General features: G+C 36.8%; 1 protein-coding gene across 4 annotated transcripts in view; it reads left to right on the top strand.

The window, feature by feature from the left end:
- The first annotated feature begins 11,052 nt into the window (after positions 1–11,052).
- The window catches only part of Itprid2 (ITPR interacting domain containing 2), a 36,275-nt gene continuing 34,646 nt past the window's right edge, over positions 11,053–12,681 (top strand). For all 4 annotated transcript variants that reach the window (XM_076865864.1, XM_076865865.1, XM_076865866.1 and 1 more), the window contains exons 1-2: positions 11,053–11,532; positions 11,886–11,931. In XM_076865864.1, coding sequence (XP_076721979.1) covers positions 11,322–11,532; positions 11,886–11,931 — 257 coding nt within the window. In that variant the 5' untranslated portion in view covers positions 11,053–11,321. The remainder of the gene's footprint in view (positions 11,533–11,885; positions 11,932–12,681) is intronic.

Raw genomic sequence — 12,681 nt, 5'->3', positions numbered from 1 at the left:
AAGGTTATAAAAAGAACATTTTTTTGAGAAAAAAAATGGAAGTAGAAATTTAAGGAAAGGAAAAAAAAAACAAGGGTGGGGACAAAATAGAGCTATGAATAAGGCTCAAGATGCATACCATGATGACCTACTCATCTGTCATGGATGAGCCACATACTGGCTCTCAACTTTTCCAGCAGCCAATGTAAAACTAGAAATTTTGTCAGTTATGTAGTTTCTAGTGCCCATGACATTAAAAAATATCCTGGCAATTTCAACTGTTCTTGGAACATATATTATAAAGCGAAATTTCTCCTTAACTTCTCCTAAAGAGAATACAGGGTGATATTCTTCAAGTTTGGGAAGACTCCTTATTAGACACAGTGCTTTCTCATTTCATATCATTGCTTATATTGAGAACTGTTGTAGGCAGGTGCCACTGCATATATCACAGAGTGATTGTGTGAAAACTGACTTTCTGGAAATCACTGGATATTTCCACGGCATCCAAATCATTCCTGGCCTGCTATAAGTCATGAGTAAATATTAAAATATTGAAATAAATATGACATATTTAGTAGTCACAATAGTAGCTGAATTTGTGTCCTTTAGAAAAACATTCTGAATATTGTTTCTACTCAAGTTAAAGGTTTCCTCTTTTAATTATTATTTCAGTTGTACAACATTATGGGGTACAGGGTGATAATTGGATATAGGTAGACAGTGTGTAATGATGGAATCAGGACAGTTAACATTTCCCTCTCTTAAATTTGAACATCTAAGTTAGAGTTTTAAATAGTTCTTAGTTAAAATCTTAAAAGTTTTGGGTCCCCTATCTGTCAGCTGAGGTTTGTTTGGAAGTCAGATTTTTAGTCTGAGAAGCCAAATTCCTCACTTTCTTATCATGAGCAGTATTCCCCTTGGGCAAGTCTTCTATGTTCAAGAATGTGGCTGGACCAAGGGTGTTACAGTCTTGAGCTTTTCCTATAGTAGAAAATAATATGCTGTCCTAGAAGGACTCAAACACAGTTGAATAACATACTCAGGTTTGCAGAAATTCTGTTCCCAGTCTTGTATACTCTGAAGAAATATGGCTAGACAGAACTCTGAATTTTGGAACTGAAGTATCAACTTTAGTGAGAAATTTTAATACTACATGTTAAAAACCTAGATCTTCATTATTCATTATCTGAGTGAGACGATTAGGTAAAATAAAAGCAGTTTTAATATTTTGGCCTTTATCAATGTTTGTAGGTCTACTGAGAAACCTAGTTTATACAAAAAGAGCATTCTCCTATCACTTATCTTACACTTGCACATATATTTTCTCTGCTGAAATGTACATAGCTTATTTAGCTACATGGTTAAAATTTTAAAATATTTTAAACAACAATGTAAATATCTCAAGGCATAGCTGATCATTTGGTAGGAATAGGTCTATTAGAGATCTTCCCAGAGATTCAGGGGAACAGGATTGACTACTTGGCTGTTGAGTTGATATCTCTCTATATCTACTGCAAACAGATTTATCAAATAATCCTCTTATAAATAGAGGCTTGTGGTATTGCATGGAATTGTATGAAGATACCTGGTAAATTTTATCCAAATCTCTGCAATGGGCACCAGTATAACATACATCAGAATTATCATACTTCTTTCTCTGCCATTGCCACACCATGCCACTTCTCTCTCCTACAGTCCTTAAAATGGTGATATAAGGTTTAGCAAGAAGCTATGTTTTCCCTATTGGTTTTAACTCTGGACACAGCTGTTTTAAAGAGTATCACCACATGATTAAACTTGCGTAGTCAAGGGCCTGGTAAGAGTACCAAAGAAATGAAGTTTTCAAATGACATTGAAAACTTGACATATGCTAATTGCTAGACATATATAAATATAAAATTATATTTGCTGTAATTGCTATATTTTAAAGGGAATCTTCTCTTTTATGATTTTGATTATATAATCACTAGAGTGAACATTTTTATTCATAGCATTTTCTTCTACTATATGAGATAAACAGTAAAAGTTGCAGCATAATTTATGGTGATAGAAAAAAACTAGCTGCATTATAGGAAGAAAGAATGAGAAAAGAAAAGAAAACATAAGCAAAGAGGAAAAAAGGAAGAAGAGGAATGAGATGAACACTCAGAAAGGCCTCTAGTGTAGAATGGTACTATAAGATTAGTCTATTTGGGTCATTATTATAACACCAAAGCTTTATAGAATCTACCACAGTGTTAGAACTCAACAAATGTGCTGAATATTGAAAAATGAAGAAATAAATGTTTTATATAAATTTACATATATATACATATACACATATGTATACACACACAAACATATATATGTGTGTGTATACACACACACACACACACACACACACACACAGAGTGAGCAGAAATAAGTTCATGCTGCTATCCTATACATCCATAAACTAGATTTAGACCTAGGTAAGAATGGATGTATTAGGTTTGTAATTTCTTTTAATTTGTTAAGGACAGAGTGGGGGCATGTCTACATTTAACAAGAACTCTCATGATTACAGACCAACAGATATTCTGGAAACTCTGAAAAATCCTTTTCAATGATTATTGCAAATATTCTGAAAGTATGTGCTCTATATAAACCATTCTGGTTCATCATATCACTTGCTATTAGTTGATTTATGCTTTGAAATCTGTTTTGCAGCAATGTCTGCTCAACCAGCTTTCTCTAAAAATCACATATGAGAAATGTGTATGATTTCCTGATATGTTCAAATTAAAGTATTAAAATATTTATAATTGTTACCCAAAGCTTCCTGTGTGGTAGATAAGGAAGCACACTAAACTGCTGATACGGATTTTTGTCCTTAACCAATTCTGTCACTACCTGGCAGTTGACCTTGGGCAGACTACTTAAACTTTCTGAGCTCAATATTCCTCCCCTATAAAATAAGGGAGTTATGGTAGATAAGTCTCTCCTTAGGATCCCTTTGACTTATAAGTGCCACTGATTCTCTCCCCATTATCCCTAAGTGAGGAATCCCAATCCTCTCGGTATGCTGAGATGGAGCAACTGCTAAAGTCTGAGGCCTGAAGTTCCCCACGAGACAGTTGCACATGGTAGGCAAGGACACAGTCTTTGCAGGGGAAGAGGCTTGGTGTGTGACCTGGGGCAAGTATTAGCCTCTCAGAAATTCAATTTCTCTATCTAGAAAGTGAGAATAAGACAAGTTCTTATAGAGGTTCTGTATTAAAGGAGATAGTATAAATTCTAGCCCTAATTATAGTAACTGGCACAAAGAAGCACTCAGTTAAAAGCATCCATTTTTTTTAACATTGTTATTTTCTTGGCTCCATTGAAACAACTGCTTTTTAGTAATGCTTCTCCAAACTGATTATCACAGTATTTTAATTAATTATGGTATTTAAAGGGTTTTAAGGTGCCAAATTGGAATTACTTGTTAAAAAAAAAAAAAAAAAGGGAAAGTCACAGGCTCAGGGAATCTTTATTTTATTTATTTTTTTTATTTTATTTTTTTCAGTTTCTTTCTTTTTTTGTGTGTGTTCTCTTTATTTTTTTTATTTATTTTTTTATTGGTTGTTCAAAATATTACAAATCTCTTGACATATCATATTTCATACATTAGATTCAAGTGGATTATGAACTCCCATTTTTACCCCAAATACAGATTGCAGAATCACATCGGTTACACATCCACATTTTTACATAATGCCCTATTAGTAACTGTTGTATTCTGCTACCTTTCCTATCCTCTACTATCCCCCCTCCCCTCCCCTCCCCTCCCATCTTCTCTCTCTATCCCATCTACTGTAATTAATTTCCCTCCTTGTTTATTTTCCCCATTCCCCTCACAACCTCTTATATGTAATTTTGTATAACATTGAGGGTCTCCCTTCATTTCCATGCAATTTCAGGGAATCTTTAAAAATTAGGCAGAGATAGCCTGTGTGCTAACCTTTACCCTGTGGCTCCTTCACTTAATAACAAAGTATTAATAAGTACAACTTTAAGTTGTTTGATGAGTACTTGTATAATCTAGACCAACTATGCTACTTATACAAACTTTCATGCCCCAGAGAAATTTGATAGTAATGTGCTTGACATTTTAGTTTTGACATACAATTATGGGAAAATTCTTGGTTTTGTTCTTAGTTCTCAATATCAATAGATATTAACTCCCCTTAACTTTGTCATATGTAAATTTCATTTAAATACACATAAATGAGATAAAATCATTCCTAGATGAGACAGATAAATTTTGAAGGCTGTATACATTCTTATTTTATAATTAAGAAAACAATTACTTAAGAACACACACATCCACAAAATGACAGACAAAAATTCCCCCAAATGTGGGAAACAGAATTTCTATTTCGCTTTGCTTTTAACTATGGCAGGAAATATCTGTTTGTTTATTTTGACCCTTGTACTTCCATAGCCAGATTAAATTTCAAACAGAGTTTTCATTCTCTTTACCAACAATTGTCACCCTGCCTTGTGGAAACTGTTGGTTTACAGGGAGTTCAAGAATATTTGCACAACTTGGGAATGGACTTTTTGTGTACAAGGGACTCTTCTAACCATAGGGTTCCCCACAGTATGTGTTAATTGGTTCACAACAATATTCTGGGTCAACCTGTGTTAAAGATGATTTTAAGGCCTATAGAATTTTACAGCAAGAGTTTTGAGTTAGCATTATATGTTTAAGAATATCTCCTTGATTCTCAATTTCTTCTCATTCAGGAATTATGAGCCTCAACTGATTGGAAGCAGGTTGCAGAACAGTAATCACCTGAATTTCTTCTAGAAAGTTTTCTGTATGATACAGGGTAAGTAATATGTTCTACAGATAGAAAAATAAGAATCTGCACAGATTTCTACATCTTGAATACTTTCATATTAAATATACAAAATTTCCCAAGTAATTTTATCAGTATATTTATTATAATAATTTATTTACCAGTATATTTATTATAATAATTCAACTTAAAAGCTTCTTAGGAACTAACTTATTATTATCTATCTCCAGAGACCTATTTCCTTTAATATTTTATTTCTTAACTCTCATAGAATTTTACTTATTTAAAAAGCATTTTCTTCCTTTCTTTCTCTCTGTCTTCCCCATCTCCACCCTCCACTCCCCTTCATGCTGGAAAGTGAATCCTGGGACTCACATTTGCTCAAAAGTGCTCTACTGCTCAGCTACATCTCTAGCCCTAATAGCAACTTTAAAGGCTTGCATGTTGAATTTATATTCAACTTTCTAATGCATGTCTATAATTACTAATTGTTAAAAGCTAATCAGAAGAAAGAGGTTGTTAAATGTAGACACTTTATAGCATCTAAATTAAAGAAAGATAAAAAGGGGAACTCAAAGCTGTTGCTATGCTATTGTGGACCTACTGATGGTGCCCATGGTTAACAGTGCTAGTTGGAATGAGAATGTACATGTTTTGTGCTCTACCTGCTCAATCTGGTGCTTTTAGTTGGTCATACTAAAAAGAATTGGGGAGTTGAATTTTAAGAAATAGCCAAAAATGGCTTACCAAATCCTGTCTGAGGCTGACAGAAGACCTGCTCTCTCCCCATTTTGTCCACCTTCAAACTTGCCAAGCCTTGTTCACTTTGGCTTTATTTTAAAAATGCATTTCTGGTGAGTGAGGAAAGGTTTTGTACTGTGTTTTCAATGACTCACCCAAAATAACTCCATTCAACTTGTAAATGGTCCTGTTCTGAATGCAGATTGTGTTTGTTCTGAAATGGGCATGAAGGAGCTGCAGAAGGGAGATTAGAGAAGGGAAATGTGGTGGGAGAGGCCAGTGAGGTTTATATTCAGGTTCAGGCACACATTAGGAGAATTAATTTTGTTTAAAAAAAGACGCTGTGTGTGTGTGGGGTGTGTGTGTGTGTGTGTGTGTGTGTGTGTGTGTGAGAGAGAGAGAGAGAGAGAGAGAGAGAGAACCATTATGAAGTTTATACCAAATAAAGCTTTTCAAGATCCATCAATATTAGATAGATACATAGTACACATGGTCACCAACCTTCCTTTTTTCTACTTTTCATAAAATATAGAAAGGAAGATTTACATATAATATGTAATTCCAAGTACATGCACAGTGAACAAATATATCTTTCAAAAAGTTCTAAATGGCTCCCAAAATAGCTAATCATACACATTATACAAGAGCTAAAGAATAATCTTCAACTAAGAAGAAAATGCATATGCTAGAATCTCCCTGGTTTATGGTATCCTACAGAAACATCCTTATTGTCAATTGGCATTGGCATAGACTGAGAATTTTCTATGGATAGATACACATCTTTAAAGCCTTTTATGGATCCAAAATGCCATAGATATTTAAAAACAACATTTTAGGGCAGGACTAAGAAGAAAAAGAATGGACTGATCCAAACTTGAGCATCTAAGCATCACAGATAATATAGACAACTATAATACATATAATACATAATTATGTGTAATATGTGATATATAAATATACATGTATATTTATATATCACATATTACACATAATTATATAATAGGTAACTATAAATATTTTGGCTTTTCATTAACTATATCTAATAAAGAGGATTCCAAAATCTTCTTGAGTTGTTTCATTAACTCATAAAACAGACCCAATAAAACTTATTCTATTACATAATCTTGCTTTATTCCATTGTTGAAGAAGAATAGATAAGCCGTTTTTACCTGTTGCTCATAAACATGGGAACTGAGTCACTAGAAAGAAAAAAGTTGGCCACAAAGTTTCACTGCAGAGAAGGTAAATTTAGGAATATTTAGCAATCTAAAAAGTATGATCTTAGAATTAGTGATAAAATTGACAAATCTTTAATATGCACAAAATCAAAAGTATACAAACAATAATTTACCAAGATTGTATAAATAATTAGAAAGGCAAAGTTTTAATGGTATTAATACAATACCTTCTTCTCCCTCTGGTGTGTATTTAAGAAAATAGAGTAAATCAAAATAGTAGATTGTTTTATTAGTGCTACCTCATGAGGAAAAGCAACTAATCCTATAATTCTTAAATTTTTGCTAATTTGGAAACTTCTAGGAATAAGTAACAGGTTTGAGTTATAAATCTTAACTATACAATCTTATTACCTTAAATATCTATAGTAACTAGTAATACTTTATAATTATGGCTCACAGGTATATATCAAAGAATCAAATTCAGACTACCATAGTTAAATTACAAGATTAATAAGTAAATATTTGCAAGTTTTTGAAGAGTTTTCTCCTATTGATTAACTTTTTCCTTTCATTCACTTTTATTCTATTGCAAATTACTCTACTGGTATCCCTGGAAATATCAAGAAATATATTGAGGGAATCAAAATATTTGCTGCTGAAATGAATTTTAGAACAACTGGGCTAAACAAAGTTAAATTGTGTTAATTTAAAATAAAATTTGAGGACTTTTCAAGTCTTTAACATTTGTGACTGGGACAAAGTGGAAGAAGAGGAAGGGATATCATATGCATTGTTTCCCAAAGCTATTTCACCCCAAATTATTTTTTTTCCTTGAAATATAAAATGCTCCTTTCCATTTGTTTTTGTTTTTACTTATTTGTTGTTATTAGGTTTTTATTTTTTTATTTTTCTTTGGTACCAGTGATTGACCCTGGGACTTTGCACAAATGCTAGGCAAGTGCTCTACCACTGAGCTAGAGCCCCAGACCTTTTTATTTTTTTATTTTGAGACAGGGTGTCAATAAATTGCCCATATTGGTCTCAATCTTTCGATTCCCCTGCCTCAGCCTCTCCGAGTCACTGGGATTACAGATGTGTACCAGCATGTCAGGCTGCTTACTGTTTATTTAACCAGATATTCTACTTCCCTTACACCTCCCTTTGATCATAATAAAGGAAAAAAAAAATTGATATAACTGCAACTCTACCACTAATTAGACTCAGGATTATTAAGATTTTGAGACACAAAATAAAATTTTTTATTACATAAATATCAGTGAAGAAACAGTAGCTTGACTAGAAACAAAAGTCCTGAACTAAAACTACCTTACCTCCACAGTAAATCTTGATTTGTAATTTTGAGGCATGTGTTAAGGTTTGGAAATGTAAAATGTAACCAAGTAATTAAACCAAGCAAAATGTTTTACTGATGATATAAGCTTTTCCATTTAAAATTGTGTAATTCAACCAGAGTATGTTTTCTGTCCTGGCCTGAATTATTCCAATTTTAAAATATAGCTGCATAAGCATGAAGATATTTGTCATTCACTGGCATAAGAATAATCCCTCATATAAAACTGGTCTATTTTTGCCTTTTGCAAGAAAATAATTCTAACATCCATATTGAGCACCTACTTAATTTCATATAATACATCAATTGGGGAAGGTAGATATGATTGCCACTTCACAGATGAGGAAAGTTATTACCAGAGAGAGAGATTCGCTGTCTTGCCCTAGGCCATACAGCAAAAAATAAATAAATAAATAAATAAATAAATCAAAAAGAGATGTAAAACTTTCAGACTTTAATCTGACACCAAAGATGCTAGCTACTGTTTCTATTATATCATGCTAGATAGAGTGATCCACATCTAATATAAATGTGTTCTTTCCTCCACTACCTAAGCATCAGTGACAGCCAATATTCTTTATGTAGAGCATTTGCAATGTGGATTTACAGTTTGGAAAATAAGTATTAAAGAAGCAGATTTATATTAGAAAATAATATAAATATCCTGTTTATCATTCACTATTGAATAAATGAAATAAATTGGGGATTAAAAAAAATCTCAAAGTTGATGATACAGTTCAAATCCTTTAGTTTTTAAGGCAATAATAACAAGCTGGCTCATGAATTTCCTTCCCAATATGTAACCTCAAAGCTTTGCATTAAAAACTGCCATGAGAAAGAAAACGTACATTTGTGTTATTGGAGGTTCAATAATTGCTATATTCTAATGTTACCTACTGTATTCTTTTTTTTCTTTTGATTCTGGTTGTCTGATTTTAAAATATTAATTATGCCTTTCTCAAATTTTTTGTTATTATTGTCTAAAAATGTACTTAAGCAATAGCAAGACTAATTAAAATATAATAGGCCTTGGAGAAATAACATAAAGCAAATATTTTGCCAGTTTGAGTGTCTATTCTTCAAAACATTAAAAAAAAAAAAAACCACCTTAAGAGGATTCAGTATTCCTTTTGGGATCAGCACTATACTGAAAGCATAAGGGATGCAAGAAGAATTTGGACAAATGTTCTTTATCCCTCTGAAGTTTACAATCTGGCTGGTAAGCCAACCATACTGTCCAGAAACAGTCTTAGTCTTTATTTAATAATTTAGTTTGAAAATAGATGATATGGAAATTCTGTTTTATATATGGGAACTGTGGAGGGGATGTGAGTAGGAGGGGTGAAACCATGGAGTCAAAAAGTTCTGAATCAGCTGGATTTTGAAAATCAAGCAGATATTTGATAGAAAGTACAGGAATGAATGAAGAGGAAAAGTCAGAGTCACAACACATAGATGCCATAAAACTGAAGAGGGGGCAGCAGATAGACAGGGTGGGGTCCCTTAAAGACACTGAATAAAATTGTGAAGTCTGCATATTTTGTATCATTTGACCAGCCCTTTCCATGCTTTTTCTTTAAGCACCTCCCCCACTCCTTCCCACCTTCCCACAGGTAGGTCTGCCCTATTTTGTAGGGTCACTAAATGATCAGATGCATTCTACTACAGGACTCCTGAAGGCTAAGAAGTCTTGAAGAGTCAAAGAAAAGATCTCTAATAATGAAAATTGAAGCTACTGAGATGCTAACACCACTATTTTAACATCCCTTACTTTTGCAGTAAATATATGAGGCCCAGTATAAAGCTATGATGGTTTCGGAAAGGTAGCCTGGAGTGTGAATCTGAACTTGGTGATATTGGTAAACCATTAGAAGTTGCTGATTTTATTCAGAAATATGGATTTTCTGAAACTTATAAATTGGAGCAATGTCCTAGAAACAAGAAAGGAAAGAATGAAGGCAGTCAAATCAGAGTTCAGTTTCAGTAGTCCATGCCTTATGTTTGGATAAAAACTTGGCACTATTTCACCTCAAGAGCATTCTATAGTCTATATTCTCCAAAAGTTATAGTTTCCATTACTATCAAAGACAATACATTTAATTACCTTGTAATACAAATGTTTTCATTAGAAATTTTACTATGCTCTTCTTTTTAAGTTCAAGTGAAAAAAATTATCCCTTAAAATATTTATGCAAAATTTCTTTTCAATCATGTTAGAACCAAAAAGTGTTCAACTTATTCATCAGAAGATAGCCAAATACAATAAAATATTGGAAGTCTTACATAGTAGGCGTAGATTACGTTTAAGGGAACACTGTTGTGTTATACTTTATTAGACTTTGGATACATTTTGTGTCATTTGCTCAGGAGACTTAAAAACTAACAAAGGGAATGCAGAGCTCAGAAACCTTGACATCACTGGTTTCTTGTAGCATCAAACTCTAAGCAATTTGACGCACCTCTCTATGTGCAACTTCAATATGACATTTCCAAATTATTCTCTCAATTCATTTTCACACCTCACATAACCACGATAAATAACTTTCCTGGGTATGAAAGCAACACTCTACGAAACTTGATCCTTTCCAGTTTTGGCATTTTGAGAATGCCAATCACTCGCCTCTGTTTCTTCCTTACCCTAGTCTTTTGGACATTAAATATACGACACTTCAGGCAACTCCTCAAAGAATGCTTTTCAGGGAGCCCAAGCCGACCCTTGTTTTCGCGCAGGGGCGTTTTGTGAGACTCGGCCTTCCCACTTTGTCGCTATTTTTGGATGAGGGAGGAGTTGACAGAAGTAATGATTATTAACAAACAAATAAATCTCACCCATTCCGCGGGCAGCGACGGGGGCGGGTGTGCTCCGCTCCGCGCCCCGCCCCGCCGCACCCGCGCGCCCCCGGCCGGAAGGGGGCGTGGGACGCCGCCGAGGGAGGGGCGCGCAGACGCGCGAAGACCGGCCGCCCCGGGCACGCCGGGCGGGGGCGGGGGCGGGGGCCGCGGCGCACGGGTCCTGCAGCGCTCGCCGGGCCACTCGCGCTCCCGCGCCGCGCCCGGCCGGCTTCATGTGAAGCGCTGGCCCTCCGCCCCCTCCCTCCCCTTCCTTCCCTCCCTCCCTCCCTGTCCCCTCCTCCTCCGGCGCCCGCTCCCGCTCCCCCGGGCCCCCAGCCCGGCCGAGCGCTGACAGCAGGGGCGGGGGTCCCTGCCGCCGCCGCCGTGTCTCACACAGGCTCCGGCTGGGGCAGAGGAGCCCCCGGTGCGGCCATGAACCGGCCCCTGACGGCGTCGGCGGAGGCGGAGGAGGAACTGGAGTGGCAAGTGGCAAGTCGCAGGAGGAAGGCCTGGGCCAAGTGCCGCAGCTCCTGGCAGGCGTCTGAGACTGAGGATCTGTCCACCGAAGCGACGACTCTGGACGAGGACGAGGACGACGAGGAGGACCTCCCCGGCGCGAAGCTGCCTGCACCCACGGGGAGAGGTCGGTGCGCCGGACCAGGCGTCGGCGGGCGCGGGAGACCAGGGGCTGCGGGCCGGGGAAAGTCTCGTGAGTCCCGGGCGCCCGCTGAGTTCTGGGCGACCCTCGGTGCTTGATAGGCCAAGGGGACAGGGGACACTTCCAACCTTTAAACGCGCGCGTGTGACCTGGCGTGTCCAGCGTCCACATAGACATCTGGGTGCCCGCTGATTTCCCTTCAGATGGGCAGTAAGACTTGTTGCTCAGGCTGCATTTTGCCCCTGGTAGATTTTTCTATAGGGGAGTGTTCGGAGTCACCCAGCAATAGGAGTCCCTCTTGGCTTGGTAATAAGCTGTCCCCTTGCTCTGCCCCGCAGGAAACGTGCCCAATGAGAAGATCGCGATATGGCTCAAGGACTGCCGGTGAGTCCTCGCTGGTGTCCCAGAGGGAGATCAACGGGCACGGGACGCCGGAGCTTAGTGACTCTGGCCGGGTCCCCGTGGGTCCTGTGGCGGTTGTAAGCTAGGAACCGGAAAGTGAGCCACGGATAGCTTCCTCCTTTAAGCGATTAGAAATGGAAGTACTGTGGCTGTTATTTGAAGACCGCGTTGCGTTGACTTTTACAGTTATTAGGACCTCAGCTGTTGGTACATGATGTTAGCATTAGAGATCAGAAGCCTGAAAGAGATCATTATGCCTTGTTGTTACATTTGCCCAGTTTTTATTTGAAAAAATTCTTACATTTTGCAGGATATTTCATTTTGCTTTCCTTTTGGCACGTATCATCTGACATCGGATAATTTTCCTTCAGACGTGGGTTAGACTACCCTAAATGGGCTTTAATTTTATTTCTGTGCCTTAATTCTGTTTGGGGAGCTACTAAAACTAGTTAACTTTGTACTTGTTTACTTCTTGGACAAGGATTTGTCAGATGGCACTGGAATTTACAAAAGGAAATAGAGCTTTGAAGGCATTCAGACTGCATAAATCTGTTTAATTGCATGCTTTGGCAACAGTTACAAAAATGTTTGATAAAATACAGAGGGGATGAATCATATTGCAAGTGAATCTGACTATAGTAAAATGTGCTTAGTTCACTTTTGTTTTCAATTTATTTGCTAGTTTAAAAATCTTGTATGAAGAATGTAACTTTTAAACTTTTGTTGGTGTTT

Source organism: Callospermophilus lateralis, chromosome 9 (genome assembly GCF_048772815.1).
Source record: "Callospermophilus lateralis isolate mCalLat2 chromosome 9, mCalLat2.hap1, whole genome shotgun sequence".
NCBI lineage: Eukaryota > Metazoa > Chordata > Mammalia > Rodentia > Sciuridae > Callospermophilus > Callospermophilus lateralis.
Note: the sequence above shows the minus strand (reverse complement) of the source record. Positions and strands in the feature narration are given on the sequence as shown.